Below are 16266 nucleotides of genomic sequence, written 5' to 3' on the forward strand. Positions count from 1 at the left end.
AGTTTCAAATGTGCATGTCAGAACCTCCAACGGAACTGAAAATGTTATTCCTAGTATATTAGATCTGATTTTAGAACATGAGATTCCATGGATGTGTGAGAAAAGACAAGATATTTAGAATCTTAGATGTACAGCATGGAAACAGACCATTCAGTGCAACTTGTCCATGTGACTAGATACCCTAAATTAACCTAGTCCCATTTGCCAGCACATATTCTTCAAAACTCTTCCTATTCATATACCCATCCAGATGCCTTTTAAATGTTGTAATTGTACCAGCCTCCACCACTTCCTCTGGCAGCTCATTCCATACACGCACCACCTTCTGCGTGAAAAAATTGCCTCTTAGGTCTTTTTAAATCTTTCCCCTCTCTCACCCTAAGCATATGCCCTCTAGTTCTGGACTCTCCCATCCCAGGGAAAATATCTTGTCTATTTATCCTATCCATGCCCATCATGATTTTATAAACCTCTATAAGGTCACCCCTCAGCATCCAATTCTCCAAGGAAAATAGCCCAGCTTATTCTGCCTCTCCCTGTAGCTCAACCCTCCAACCCTGGCTTCTTCTAGTTTTTTTAAAACTTTTTTTTCACTGTCATTTGGACCTACACAATTGAGCTCCAATTGTGTAGGTCCAAAGTATTTTGAGAGCCAATACTTCACCCTTCACTTGCCCATTGTAACAAAACACTATTACAAAACAAAGCGTAAATGACCAAACAGCTCTTCATCCCCTGTCTTCTGTAAACCATCAGAAAAACCATCAAAAACAGACATGTACAAATCATTACGTGGAAAGAGCCTGAATTAAGGAATATCCTGAAATAAGGAATTTTCACACCTGCGTGTTTAGTCTGTGACATTGCTTGAAATTTCTGTCATTGGTAATACCAACCCCAATAGTATAAGCTCAGGAAGGATCACTCGACCCAAAATGTTAACTGGTTTCTTTCCACAGGTGCTGCCAGACCTGCTGAGCTTTTCCAGCAATCTCTATTTTTGCTTCCAACAGTGTAAGCACCATATCCATCTATCGAACAGCACAATAAATAATTTTTTGGAAATTAATGATCTAATATTGTAATGTCAATGAGGAATTTTTTTTAAAAAGTTTAATTGAGGAGCACTACATTAATAATGAGGAATGTACTTATTATAAAGGAGTTTTATATATATCCTGTTATTCATGATCTTACAGGTGAAGAATGCAGTCCAGAATAACCTGATCCCATCGTTACCTCGATCTCCGACCTGTGTGGAAACATTGCGAGTTTACATTATAATACCAGAACTCATTGCTGTCCTGGGAGAGTCAAGGGACTCAGCAACGCTGCTTGAATCTTTAAGCAGATCCATTCTCTCACTTGAAGACAGTTATTTTAAAATTCTTGGTGAGTTTTAATATTTAAACATAATTGAAAATACAGCTGGTCATAATTAAAGGAAAATAATTCAAAAATAACATGTTCTTCTACAGTTTCTCTACGACAGTGTGTTATGGACCAGGCCAGACCCCCTCAAAACATTTCAAGGAAGTGGCCCAGACCCTAACTTTGCTGATTGTTTTAAGCAGGTGTAATGTGGTTATTCCAGGAGGGATGCAGTTGGTTAAACCACTTGGTTGATTACTGAATGAAACACAAACAAGAGAACAGAATACCAAATAACTTAACCTATCCAGAAACCAACAGATTATCCCAATTTACTGACGCTTTTCCAAACACTTGCAACAATCCCCATAAACATCCCTCGACACAAAAGGTAGAATCAAACATGCGGTCTTGCAGGAGAGAAGTCAAAGAGAGAGGATCAGCATGGACCTGCTTCTTTGGATCTAGCAGCTTCAAACTGCCTGACTGCTTTCAGTAAATAGCCAGATGGTCAAAAACCAAATCAAACCAGAGAAAAGCTGAGCTGGGAGAACTGGCCACTCTCCCCTTTCATTGTATTTAAATCTAAAAGCCTTTTGCCTGAGGCAGTATCTATTAGCTGTAATTAAATTGGCCCTAAAAGCCTTTGGCTCGGACTTTTCGGAATCTGTACTTTTTAGACTTTTCTGAAAAAAAAGCCAATGATACCATAACATTTAATGTAGGAGCAGCATCATCGCAGTAGCTCCAAAGAAACACAATTGGTTGTAAAGTGTTTGAAGATATTTGGAGCTGGTAAACGGTGCAATGTAAATGCAGTATCTTGGATGACAATGATTGGACAGGATGCTGAGGCAGTAATACATCTCCTGGTCAGAGATTCTACATTAAGATGATCTCCATTGAAGATCAAACAGCTGATCCAGAGCTCCCTGGAGGAAAGTATCAGCAAATTAGCATGACTGTTAGAAGGATGGCACCCACTGTTCTATCTCTAAAGCTCATCATCCTGTTCATTATGATCAGTGACCAAGTAGGAGGCTGTGTTTTATTTTACATGAATATTTCCGTGCTGTTTCTTGACAGAACGTTGGTGGTGTACGATGCCTTATTATTTCTTCTTGCGCCTTGTGAGGATGTATCAGAAAGAATCACATCGCCTTCTTCAACTCACAATGACAGGTGCCTCACAATGCAATCCCCAACTACACAATTCATTAAAAATCTTACAAACACTCTACCAGGTCAGTGCAAATTTCAGTTTTTTCTGGTTACTCCTCCACTTTTAGCGGGCCTGTTCCCTTTCTTTGGGACTCACCTCTTTGCCATGTACCATCGAAACTTCAGAGTCCTGAGAACCTTCCTGTACAATTACTTTTGTTAATTTTTCACCTCTATTGTGAAACAGGGTGGGCTGTTTTAACTTGGAGGATAGTGAATCTGCGGAATTCTTTACCACCTGAGGGCTGTCGAGACCGGGTCATTAAACGTATTCATGGCTGAGATAGACAGTGAGGGAATCAAGAGTTCTGGCGGGAAAAGTCAGGAAAGTGGAGTTGAAGATCATCAGGTCATCCATGATCTCATCGAATGAAGGGTTAAATGTTCTACTTCTGCTCCTGTGTCTTATGGTGTTCTATGTAAAGTGTCCTTTTTCAAATCTAACTATGGCTGTTGACATTAATAGCATTACTACTGTTGATTTCCCACCCCTATCAACATTTTGGAGGTTACCATCGACCAACAGCTGAAGTGGACCAGCTGTGTAAATATTGTGATCACAAGAATAGGTGAAAGGCTGGAAATTCACCTCTTGATTCTTCAAAGCCTGCTCACTCATCTACAAAGCACAAATTAGGAGTGTGATGCAATACACTCCACTTGCCTAGATGAATGCAGCTCCAACAAAACTCAAGAAGTTCGACACCGTCCAGGGCAGAGCAGCCCACTCAACTGGCACCCTATCCAACATCTTCAAGACCCTCTCCCTCCACTATCAATATAGTGGCAAAAGTGTGTAACATGGAGGAGATGCACTGCAACAATACACCGATTCTCCTTCAAACATTCCAAACATTTGACCTCTACCATCTAGAAGGAAAAGGGTGCAGACACGTGGAAGTACCACCACTTGAAAGTTCTGCTACAAGCTGCACATCATCTTGACCTGAAACTATATCACTATTTCTGCATTGTTCCTTCAAAGTCCCAGAACTCCCTCCCTCACAGCAGTATGGGTGTACCTTTGCCACACAGAATAGACCATCATCTTCCCTCTGACAATTAGAGATGGGAAACAAATGCAACTCACATCATGTGAATGAATTGTAATGTAAATGTGGAAATAAACCAAAATTGTTGTATGTGGAATGCTACAGTCAGGATTGAGAAATGTAGAACCTGAGAGAATAACGTATGAATTTGCCTATTGGTTACATGATACAATCAAGATGGGCTTGATAACTAGTTGTAGACAAGCAGGAGGCTGGAAGAACACAACAAGCCAGGCAGCATCAGGAGGTGGAGAATTCAATGTTTTGGGTATAATCCTTCGGGAATGGAAGTGGGGATAGGGGGAACTGCAGATAAAGGAGAGGGTTTTGGGTGGGAAGAGGGATGGAGTGGTGAGGTAGTGATGGTGAATACAGGTGGTGGGTAAGACCTGATTGGCAGGGAGGAATGAATCCGGTTGGTAGCTGGAAGGAGGGGTTGTTAGAAGGGAGGAGGCGGGGCTGGAAAGGGAGTCGGGGGATGGGTGAGAAGGTTATTGGAAATTGGAGAACTCCATGATGAACCTTCTGGGCTGTAGGCTGCCCAGGCGGAAGATAAGGTGTTGTTCCTCCAATTCACAGTCTGATTCACTATGGCAACGGGGGACACCCAGAATGGACATGTCGGAGAGGGAATGGAAAGGGGAATTGTAATGAATGGTGACTGGGACATCAGGCTAGCCCTTACGGCTCAGCGAAGCGTTCCTTAAATTTACATTTGGTCTCATTGATGTGGCGAAGACTTTTTTATCTGAAGCTCCCCCTATCCCCACCCCCAATCCTGAAGGTTTATACCCAAAACGTCAACTTCTCCACCTCCCAATGCTGCCTGGCTCACTGTGTTCTTCCAGCCTCCTGCTGGGTTTGGATTCCAGCATCTACAGTTTTTTTTGTTTCTGATAACTAATTATGGCAAACAGCGCCCATTGATTCCTCTAATGATACAATAGAAAAAAATCCCCGGAGTTAAAGGACTTGTACAACTGTAGGTCCAAATAGGTAGAATTTAGTGGCCACTTCCTTGGTGAGTTTGGTAGGCGGGTGTGTGTGTGAAGGACAGGGGCATATCTACCCACCCAGACAAAAGTTAAGGCTCTTAACAAGCAGTTAATGCCCACTGATGACCTTTATCCACCACCACTGGTATTCACCTAACAATGCATCGATGATTTGATTTGCAAGAAGACAGAAAGCAAACTTTGGTTTGTTTGCTCACCCCCTCCTGATGTGGGGGCAGTTGGTTACTTCTCTTTTCTCCGCGTTGACGTGAGGAAAGGGAATTCCACTGAGAGTGAGCACCTGTCTTTTCTGTCGATCCTTCCTTCCCATTTCCATTGCGCGACTTCCATCTGCCACCGTTCACCTGCACCTGAATCCATGGTGATCCTGGTCATTGGGTGGGTGTGGTAACAGCAGCAGTCACTGGTTTGCCAGTGGTATCACCCTAAACACAATCAGCTGGCCACCTCTGATTGACCAGCCACTCTTGTTGGGCCGACTGTCCTCTCCCAGGGTGTTTGATCTCAGGAAAGGGCCATCATTGACTGGTTCAGTGACTAAAAACACAATACCGGAGTCTCACCAGCTCCCAGCCAGCAGGAGGAACTCTCTTAAACCCATTAAATACTGCCCCTAAATGCTTATGCACTAAATCACAAAATGTTAATTTGTGTTTAATTATATTGGCGGTAGGTAAACTTGTGCAGACATCACACAATTCAGGAGAGAAATTTCTGCATTCCAGTTATGAAAGTGATTAAAGATTCTTTAACGGTAAGTGGACACCTCCATCCCGTGATTGAATTAGAAAATCAAATTCCTACAGTTCAATTTGAAGGCTCTTGAACCATTTTAAAAGTAAGGCTCAGCAGCTTTAATGTTCATATAAAATGGTCATTGCTAAGCAGGTTTAGGATAAGTCCTAAACAACGAACCTCTACCATTGGGACCACAGTACAAGCCACTTATATATTTGGTGCATATTACCAAGGAGTACCATCTGTGCAGACTAAGGTGGTATACCTATCCATGGCCCTTTGTAAATATCCATCAGTTGTGTTGGAAGAACTTGCAGGCTGGCAATCAACTTGTTGCATGTTTGACTGTGTTAAGTTCACCATCATGGGTTTGGAGGGATATGGGCCGGGTGCTGGCAGGTGGGACTAGATTGGGTTGGGATATCTGGTCGGCATGGACGGATTGGACCAAAGGCTCTGTTTCCATGCTGTACATCTCTATGACTCTATGGCCAACAAGCTGTTGCGTGGGACTTGAACTCAAAGCTTCTGTCCCAGAAGTAGGAGCATTACTCCCGCACAACAAGAGCTCCTCATAAGTGGTGGCATTGCCACCTTTGTTCTCAGCAAGAGGAGGCTGTTGCTTAATTGGTTCTAGGGATTTGCATTAGCTAAAAGCAAATACAGTTAACGCTCACATTTTATCTGCATTTGATATAAAATTTGACAGTATGAACACCAAGCAATATTTGGAAAATAATGCTCACTTCTACTTACTTACATGTTATTGATTTCAGGCTTTTGCTGCGCAATGCTTCCCCAAAGCTCCTCCAGCAGTGATGGATCCGTTCATAAATGATGTATGTATTTTGTGAGAAATATCAGTCAAATATGCTGAAAGCCAATGGGCAATTAATTATCTTTGACTAATAATACAACATTGTGCAATTTGCACATTTATTTCTTTGGTTTCCTTGGCAACAATAGCTTCAGTTCCCTTTGCTCTAATTTCAGGATTCATATGTTTTCGGAGTATAACTTGTAGTTTTAGGAATTGAAGTTTTAACTGATAAGTGAGGATAACCTGTTTTTTTGAAAATAGTCCATAATAAGTGTGCCATTCCTGGCCACCATGGTAGAGATGAGATGTCTACTGTGATCCCAAAGAGATTCAAGTGGTCCCAATATAACATTAAAAAAAGGGTAAACAGGAATAGTTTCAAAGCATCTGTAGTATTATTGCTTTAAGAGCTGGATACGACAATGAGCCTAGGACCAGGAAGAAACCATTTGACTGAGTACCTTGTATCGTGAGGTCGAAGTGTGTTAGAGTCAGGATACGTAGATAGTTATCTGCTCCTGCAAACTGTGGTCTGAGCTGTTTAATACATCTGTATGATCCTTTTAAATAGACTGAATCCACGCTACTTAATCTGTAACCCTTGACACAATAAATATGACAGTCTCCAATTTTAAACTGGTCATTTGATCTGAAAATTATATGGAGTTAATTGAGACATTCCAAATATGGCAGTTGCCATGGGGATAAATGGAAGCAGTCTTTTGTTTTGGATTTAGATCTGTGTTTGTCTCATTGTAGTGGTCAGTTAGCACGGAAGGCTGTGAACAGGTTGTAGTACATCAGCCAGCAGCCACAGTAAAAAGCACTGAGGTTATTAGGAAACAGAAGTGTTCCTGTGTTTGAGTTATTAAACAGAAACTGCAAGTGGTGCCCGATCATGAAATAGAAAGTTCAAATTCATGAAGAATTAACACTGTCATTTCTGAGAGAAAGTGAGGACTGCAGATGCTGGAGATCGGAGTCGAAAAGTGTGGTGCTGGAAAAACACAGCAAGTCAGGCAGCATCCAAGGAGCAGGAGAGTCGATGTTTCGGGCATAAGCTGTTCATCAGGAATGCCTGATTGTCATTTCTGCCTAGTAAAGTTAGTCGAAGGGATTGGCAGTGGAACTCACAGAGCGAACTTTCAAAGTCTAAGTTCCAAACAGAATTAAAGAAAATCAAAGTGAATGGAAATTATATGTGAACTCTTGGATGGAACTAAAACAGAATGGGAATTCTGTTCAGATCTTTGGACTTAAAAAATAATTTACTAAATATGGTGTCCAGTTAGTAAGACTTGGTTTGTTTAAATCTTGTACAGTGAGCATTTTGTTTAAAACATGAAACCACCTGGCATTATCAGTCTAACTTGGTGGCAGTGAGTGGAATAGGTGGTGTTTGGACTCTTGAGCCCAGAGCTTGTCTGCTCCATCCACTTTTTTCCTTTTTCTTCTCTTTGTTTTATTTTCTCTTTACTTTCTAATTTTACTACTTATAAAGATCAGCGACATTGGTGGCATCCACATCAGCAGTGAGGTGGGTCCAGAGTGAACCTGTGGCGGAGGTATGTTCTTGGCAGAGGCAAGCTTATTTTGATTTTGTTACATGTATCTTGTTACAAAATACAGTGAAAAGTGTTATCTAGTGTTGCCACTCTCCAGCGGCATCTTAAAACACAAAAATAAACCAAAACATAGAATATAATGGCGAAAAAATGAAAAAAGAAAGTAAGTGTCCAACCTCATAGTCCTTAAGTGTTGCAAACATTCTTAAGCAGGCAGCCCAGACCATAACTTTGCAATTTGTTTCGGTAAGTATACAGTGAAAATTACCCAGAGTAAGTTAGCTAGGTTGATGACTAGATTTTAAAATAGACTAACAGTTATTCACAAAATTACACAATGAAACCCAAAGAACAGAATAAAGAACCCCTACAGAATGCAGCCTATCCAAACTAGACTTAATTATGCTGTTCTGAATATACACAACAGTCCTAATAAGCAAACTCCCTTTAAAAACCAGTATAAATGGAACACATGGTTACAGGTTAAAGTTGAAGGGCAGAAAGAGAGAGAGAGAGAGAGTTTCCACACAGTTCCCTGTTGAACTCCTCACCAGTTCAAGACTGAACTAAACTGCTCAGCTAGAGAGCAGACCACTCCCCTTTCTTTATACATGTCAACTCTAAAACATGACCAGTTTGCCCTGAAGTCTCATCTGTTTACATATAAACAAAAGGCCTCTCAAAATCTTTTTCATCTCTGTACCAGACCAGACTGATTGGAGCCCGGCCTGGTTTATTACCCCTCTGAAAAGAAATCAAGGACAGAGTATCCTTGAGCCAAGGAACAGCTTTTAGAAAAAAAAGGACTAGCTTTGTGACACTGCTTCTCCACTGACATCCTATGTGGCCCTCACCAATTCAGGCACCACTGATGCCATTGGGTACCGCACTGGCCCAAACTCTACTCCATCGCCATGAATCTGCTTCAGGCGCACCTTGCCGATGCAGCCACAGTTGATGCCTCCGTGTATTGTACTCAGCCTTAGCCTGCCTTCATTGCTGTGTCCATGAATCTGCAGAGAGCACAGGTACCACCGGGAACCCAAATTCTCCTCTGCAGCATCAATGAGTCGGCCCGTGGACTGCCTCAACAATGCAGCAGTCCAAACGCATTGCTCCACAAGCCTGCAGTGCAGGGCCACATTCCAGCCCGCGCTGGGGAGCCCACTCCAGCCTGCTGATGCCATTGCCGTGACCGAGCTCTTCACCAAGAGGTAAGCCAATTGAAAGAGAACAGGAATAATAATGGGAGAAGGCTGAGGGGTGACCTTATGGAGGTTTATAAAACCATGAGGGGCATGCACAGGGTAAATAAACAAGTCTTTTCCCTGGGGTGGGGGAGTCCAGAACTAGCAGGCATAGGTTTAGAGTTGGAGGGGAAAGATATAAAAGAAACCTAAGGAGCAACTTTCTCACAGAGGGTGGTGTGTGTATGGAATGAGCTATCAGAGAAAGTGGTAGAGGTTGATACAATTACAGCGTTTAAAAGGCATCTGGATGGGTATATGAATAGGAAGGATATGGGCCAAGTGCAGGCAAATGGGACTAGATTAAGATTGGATGTTTGATCGGCATGCATGTGTTGGACCAAAGGGTCTATTTCCGTGCTGTACATCTCTGATTCTGAGGCGAGGGGATGAAAAGGATTACCAGCAATGGCAGTGGAGTCAAGTTTGGGCCCAGTCCAGGACCTGGTAGCATCAATGGTGGCTGCATCGGTGAGGTCGGACCACCATGCGGACTCAGGTCAGCAACAGCACGGTTGAGTTTGGACCTGGTGCAGATCTAGGTGGCTTTGGCGAGGTTGGCCCAGAAGACAGAATTGAGTTGGGCCCAATGTGGGATCTGGCAGTATCAGTATTGGTGCCTGTGGAATTGCAAGGTCAGCCCAGTGAGGACTCACGATGGCGTCAGTGGAGGAGAGGTGGTGCGGAAGAACAGCAACACGGTTCCAGCTGCGGTGATGTAGCAAAGGGACTCGAGGCACCCCAACGTCTTTATGCTGGTGACTGTTTCAGCACTGGGATGGTGGAGTGCCTGAATCCAGGCCCATAGCGAAGCACTTAATAAGAAGGACTGTAAAATTCATCATCTCTTTATTTTCTGCCTTTACATCTGGCATTTTGGTTTATTTTTCTGTGTTTCAAGATGGCACTGGAGAGTGGTAATACTATACAACATTTTTTTCACTGTATTTGTAACAAAATACGTGTGACAGTAAATCAATCAAATCAAATATTCTTATGGCTTTCCTTGAGATCACACACAAAGTACTAGAATTCCTTTGCTAAGTCTTTTCTTCCATTTAAAGTGTCTTTGGAAACCAACCTCTTTGCTCAAGTTTTCAGCTATCCAGAAATTTCTTATGGGACTTGCTGTCAAATTTTATCTGACAATCCCTCATGTGAAGTACCTTTTCCAATGTGAACACCATGATAGGTTATTCTGGGGTCTGAAAGAGTTATTGCTGAGGGGAGTGCCATTAACACCATCCACAGTAATGACTTGAGGTAACAGCTTAGGATCTTGGAAAAGTGAGACCTCACATCATGTCCTGCTCAAAGTCTGTAACAATGTTTATTATAGCAATGAAACCTGCAATCCATCAACAATGTGTCATAAACATTATATTAACTATAATACCACCCTCTTGTTAAAAGAGGAAGTCATTTTCTGTATCACATTAAATCAAACAGGCCCCTACACTTAAAGAAAATGATGGCAATAATCTTCATCATAAAGAGTGTAGTGAGCTGGCTTGCCCATACAATTGTATAGAAATCTAAATTGTTATTGTAAAATGGCAGATTTTAGAGAGGCAATGTATATTGTTCCAGAATGAGGATATGTTTGTAATTTTGGTAACAAAGGGATACAACCTACTGCTCGAGCCAAGATGATCTTTCAAATTGATCATATGCTTTCTCCACAGGCAATGAGAGGCTGTTATATGCCTTTTAAACCAGAATATGAACAGTTTAAACAATATCTCTCAGTACTCTGCAAGGTAGGCTCTCTCCGATTCATGCTTGTCTTTGTGAATAATGATCATTTTGTTTCATGGTTTCTCACCATTTTATGTAGCAGTTGTGGACCAAGAGAACTGAGAAGAGCTGGTCTCAGGCCACACTGACACACATTGTGAGGAGATTTGGCTGTTCCCCTGATTTGATCTCTATTGGGATGTACTTGTCCCTGTCTGTCCAGTGAGCCAGCTTAATGGAAGAGCAGGCTTGCAAAGGCAAGTTACCTCATCCAGCTCTCATTCCTTTATAACCTTGGTTTCTTCCACTTTCTGATTATGCTTCCGTCTTCTGCATTTACGTTTTTGAAATGTTGATTTGAATTCTCAACAGTCCCTTTTTTTTCTAATACAATTTATTTTGGGAAGGTGAGACTGTTGAGCTTATTCCCAGTTCCCTGAAACAAACTTACTCGAAGAATCTTTGCATTTCTACATGGAATTTTAGTTACTCAGCAAAATATGGCTTTTCTGGAAGTGTTTGCACAGTTATCTTTTCAGTCTGCCCATAGATTTTGCAATATTCCTGCAGCGAAATGGACTGTTCAGAAAGCTGTGACAGTGCCCCTCAGGTGGAGGTGCGAGACTAGCACATTGTAAATGAAGTGACTGGAATAGTAAAAGAGCATCAATGGAAAGTCTGACAGGAGGGGATACAGGAAGAGGAAATTAAATCATTATTTTCCAGAAATATCTATGTAAATATGCTTAACTAGTTTTGATTACTATATTGAACAGATCAAAGAAGAATTAATTCCATATCGCTGCATCTTTGATATGGAAACAAAGCTTAAATTATGGAAAATGGAATCCCAGATGCTGCAGAAAGTAGGTACTTATGTTTTGAAGAAGTACATCCAAAATATTTGATCCCTGAATACAAACAATTCAGATTGTGGAGTACTGTATAAATACAGTACATTAATAATACTACTAGCTATTTAGTTGTATCTAAAGGAACAGAGGAGCAATTCAGGGACTTTCAGTCACATTGCACACTAAAAGAGAGTTCATAATGCCCACTGATGTAAACCTGGTCCATGCCGACCAGATATCCCAACCCAATCTAATTCCACCTGCCAGCATCCGGTCCATATCCCTTCAAACCCTTCCTATTCATACACCCATTCAGGTGCCTTTTAAATGTTGCAATTGTACCAGCCTCCACCACTTCCTCTGGCAGCCCATTCCATACACATACCACCCTCTGCGTGAAAAAGTTGCCCCTCAGGTCTCTTTTATATTTTGCCCTTCTCACCTTAAACCTATGCCCTCTAGTTCTGGACTCCCCGACCCCAGGGAAAAGACTTTGTCTATTTATCCTATTCATGCCCCTCATGATTTTGTAAACTTCTATAAGGTCACCCCTCATCTCCACATTCCAGGGAAAACAGCCCCAGCCTATTCAACCTCTCCGTATAGCTCAAATCCTCCAACCCTGGCAACATCTTTGTAAATCTTTTCTGAACCCTTTCAAGTTTCACAACATCTTTCCGATAGGGAGGTGACCAGAATTATACGCAATATTCCAACAGTGGCCTAACCAATGTCCTTTACAGCTGCAACATGGCCTCCTAATGCCTGTACTCAGTACTCTGACCAATAAAAGAAAGTATACCAAACGCCTTCTTCACTATCCTATCTACGTGCGACTCCACTTTCAAGGAGCTATGAATCTGCACTCCAAGGTCTTTTTGTTCAGCCACACTTCCTAGGGCCTTACCATTAAGTGTATATGTCCTGCTAAGATTTGCTTTCCCAAAATGCAGCACCTCGCATTTATCTGAATTAAACTCCGTCTGCCACTCCTCAGCCCATTGGCCCATCTGGTCAAGATCCTGTTGTAATCTGAGGCAACCTTCTTTGCTATCCACTACACCTCCAATTTTAGTGTCATCTGCAAACTTACTAACTATACCTCTTATGCTCACATCCAAATCATTTACGTAAATGATGAAAAGTAGTGGATCCAGCATTGATCCTTGTGGCACTCCACTGGTCACAGGCCTCCAGTCTGAAAAACAATCCTCCACCACCACCTTATACCTTTGAGACAGTTCTGTATCTAAGTGGCTACTTCTCCCTGTATTCCATGAGACCTAACCTTTCTCACCAGTCTCCCATGGGGAACTTTGTCGAACGCCTTACTGAAATCCTTATAGATCACGTCTACTGCTTTGCCCTCATCAATCCTCTTTGTTACTTCTTCAAAAAACTTAATCAAGTTTGTGAGACATGATTTTCCACATACAAGGCCATGTTGACTATCCCTAATCAGTCCTTGCCTTTCCAAATACATGTGCATCCTGTCCCTCAGTATTCCCTCCAACAACTTGTGCACCATCAACATCAGGCTCACTGGTGTATATTCCCTGGCTTGTCCTTACCACCTTTCTTAAACAGTGGTGCACGTTAGCCAACCTCCAGTCTTCTGGCACCTCACCTGTAACTATCAATGATACAAGTATCTCAGCAAGAGGCCCAGCAATCACTTGCCTAGCTTCTCACAGTTATACATCTGATCAGGTGCTGGGGATTTATCCACTTTTATGTGTTTCAAGGCACCTAGCACTTCCTCCTCTGTAATATGGACATTTTTCAAGATGTCATCATCCATTTCCCTACATTCTATATCTTCCATGTCCTTTTCCACAGTAAATACTAATGCAAAATACTCCTGTGGCTCCACACAAAGGCCACCTTGCTGATCTTTTGAGAGGCTCTATTCTCTCCCTAGTTACCCTTTTGTCCCTAATGTATTTGTAAATACCCTTTGGATTCTCCTTAATTCTATTTGCCAAAGCTATCTCATCTCCCTTCTTGCCTCCTGATTTCCTTCTTAAGTATATTCCTGCTGCCTTTATACTCTTATAAGGATTCACTCGATCTATCCTGTCTATACCTTACATATGCTTCCTTCTTTTCCTTAAACAAACCCTTAATTTCTTTAGTCATCCAGCATTCCCTATACCTACCAGCCTTTCCTTTCACCCTGATAGGAATAAACTGTCTCTGGACTCTCGTTATCTCATTTCTGAAGGCTTCCCATTTTCCAGCTGTCCCTTTACTTGCAAACATCTGCCCCCAATCAGTTTTTGAGAGTTCTTGCTTAATACCATCAAAATTGGCCTTTCTCTAATTTAGGACTTCAACTTTTAGATCTGATCTATCCTTTTCCAACACTATTTTAAAACTAATATGGTCACTGGCCCCAAAGTGCTCCCCCACTGACACCTCAGTCACCTGCCCTGACTTATTTTCCAAGATTAGGTCACATTTTGCATCTTCTTTAGTAGGTATATCCACATCCTGAATCAGAAAATTGTCTTGTACACACTTAACAAATTCCTGTCCATCTAAACCTTTAACACTATGGCAGTCCCAGTCAATGTTTGGAAAAATTAAAATCCCCTACCATAACCACCCTATTGTTCTTGCAGATAACTGAGGTCTCCTTACAAATTTGTGTCTCAATTTCTATAATACAATCTCAGTAAGGTGATCACCCCTTTCTTATTTCTCAGTTCCACCCAAATAACTTACCTGGATGTATTTCCGGGAATATCCTCCCTCAGCACAGCTATAATGCTATCCCTTATCAAAATCGCCACTCCCCCTCCTCTCTTGCCTCCCTTTCTGTCCTTCCTGTAGCATTTGTATCCTGGACGATTAAGCTGCCAGTCATGCCCATCCCTGAGCCATGTTTCTGTAATTGCTATGATATCCCAGTCCCATGTTCCTAACCATGCCCCGAGTTCATCTGCCTTCCCTGTTAGGCACTTTGCATTGAAATAAATGCAGTTTAATTTATCAGTCCTACCTTGTTCCCTGCTTTGTCCCTGCCTGCCCTGTCTGTTTGACTCGCTTCTGTTCTCAACTGTATCAGTGTCAGATTGATCTCTTTCCTCACTATCCCCCTGGGTCCCCCCCCCCCCTCCACACCTTACTAGTTTAAATCCTCCCGAGCAGCTGTATCAAATCTCCTGCCAGTATATTAGTCCCCTTCCAATTTAGGTGCAATCCGTCCTTCTTGTACAAGTCACTTCTACCCCAAAAGAGATTCCATTGATCCAAAAATGTGAATCCTTCTCACATATACCAGCTCCTCAGCCATGCATTCATCTGCTCTATCCTCCTACTCCTCCTGCCCTCACTAGCTCATATCACTGGGAGTAATGCAGATATTACTGCTCTCGAGGATCTCCTTTTTAACCTCCTGCCTAACTCCCTCGATAATCTCCCATCAGAATCTCAACCTTTTCCCTTCCTATATCGTTGGTTCCAATGTGTACAATGATCTCCTGATGGTCCCTCTCCCCATTGAGAACATTCAGCAACCTCTCTGAGACATTCTTGATCCTGGCACCAGGAAAGCAACACACCATTCTGATTTTTCATTGCTGGCCACAGAAACATCTGTCTATACTTCAGTCAAGAGAGTCCCCAAACACAATCGATCTCTTGGAATTGCATGTACCCCTCATTGTATTAGAGCCAGTCTCAATTCCAGAAATTTGGCTGTTCACGCTACATTCCCCAGAGAATCCCATTACCCCCTACAGCATTCCCAAAACAGCATACTTGTTTGAAATGGGGATAGCCACAGAAGACTCCTGCACTACCTGCCTACCTCTCTTACCTTTCCAAGAGTTAACCCATCTATGCGATTGTATCTGCGACTTTTCTCCCTCCTGATAACTGCCATCCATCACATCCCCTTGCTCTTGTAAATTCCTCATTGCCTCTCACTGTCTGTCCAACTGATCCATTCGATCTGATAGGATTTGCAACCAACGGCATTTATTGCAAATATAATCCTCAGTAAAACGTAAACTCTCCCTAAACTCCCACCTCCAACAAGAAGAGCATATCACTTTACTAAAGGGTTCTTTCAATCTGCAGACCGAGAAAATAGCTCTATCTTATTCCTCAACAAAACGCTGCTCCAGGTTAAATTAATACCTTTGGCTTATATTTTTAAGTTTAATCAAGAGATATAAATTAACAAAACATATAATCAAGAAAGAACCAACTCTACTCACTACTGTAGACATACTGTAAGGCCCACATAAAATATTACAATCAACTGTCTTCATACACAATGGAAAGGAAACTGTGTGACTCATTCACTGGTAGAGTACATGGTCCCATAGGACAAAACCATCTCTTTCCCATTAGAGAGTGTTAAAAATCACACAACACCAGATTATAAAACCCACAGGTTTATTTGGAAGCTTTAACTTTTGCAGCACTGCTTCTTCGTCAGGTAGTTGTGGAGCATAATGTATATTAGTCTATGGTGAATTAGCTCAGTTGGCTCAATGGCTGGTTTGTAATGTAGAGCAATGTCAACAGTGTAGGTTCAATTCCTGTGTTGGTCCTGAGGTCACCACCAGGTGTTTTCTCTCTTTCTTCCTGTGTGCACTTGTAAAGTGGAACTTACATGTGAAATAATTTATTT

General features: G+C 42.0%; 1 protein-coding gene across 8 annotated transcripts in view; it reads left to right on the forward strand.

The window, feature by feature from the left end:
• Positions 1 to 16266, forward strand: part of LOC122539483 (putative E3 ubiquitin-protein ligase HERC3) — a 60299-nt gene that overhangs the window by 26872 nt on the left and 17161 nt on the right. For 5 of the 8 annotated variants that reach the window (XM_087979960.1, XM_087979963.1, XM_087979962.1 and 2 more), the window contains exons 12-17: positions 1200 to 1392; positions 2458 to 2615; positions 5334 to 5414; positions 6175 to 6237; positions 10716 to 10790; positions 11544 to 11633. In XM_087979960.1, the coding sequence (XP_087836086.1) occupies positions 1200 to 1392; positions 2458 to 2615; positions 5334 to 5414; positions 6175 to 6237; positions 10716 to 10790; positions 11544 to 11633 (660 nt within the window). The remainder of the gene's footprint in view (positions 1 to 1199; positions 1393 to 2457; positions 2616 to 5333; positions 5415 to 6174; positions 6238 to 10715; positions 10791 to 11543; positions 11634 to 16266) is intronic. The other 3 variants (XM_087979961.1, XM_087979964.1, XM_087979966.1) reach the window with 1 other exon arrangement.

Source organism: Chiloscyllium plagiosum, unplaced genomic scaffold (assembly GCF_037043375.1).
Source record: "Chiloscyllium plagiosum isolate Xiang-an unplaced genomic scaffold, Cpla_swu_hap1 HiC_scaffold_36, whole genome shotgun sequence".
Classification (NCBI taxonomy): Eukaryota; Metazoa; Chordata; class Chondrichthyes; order Orectolobiformes; family Hemiscylliidae; genus Chiloscyllium; species Chiloscyllium plagiosum.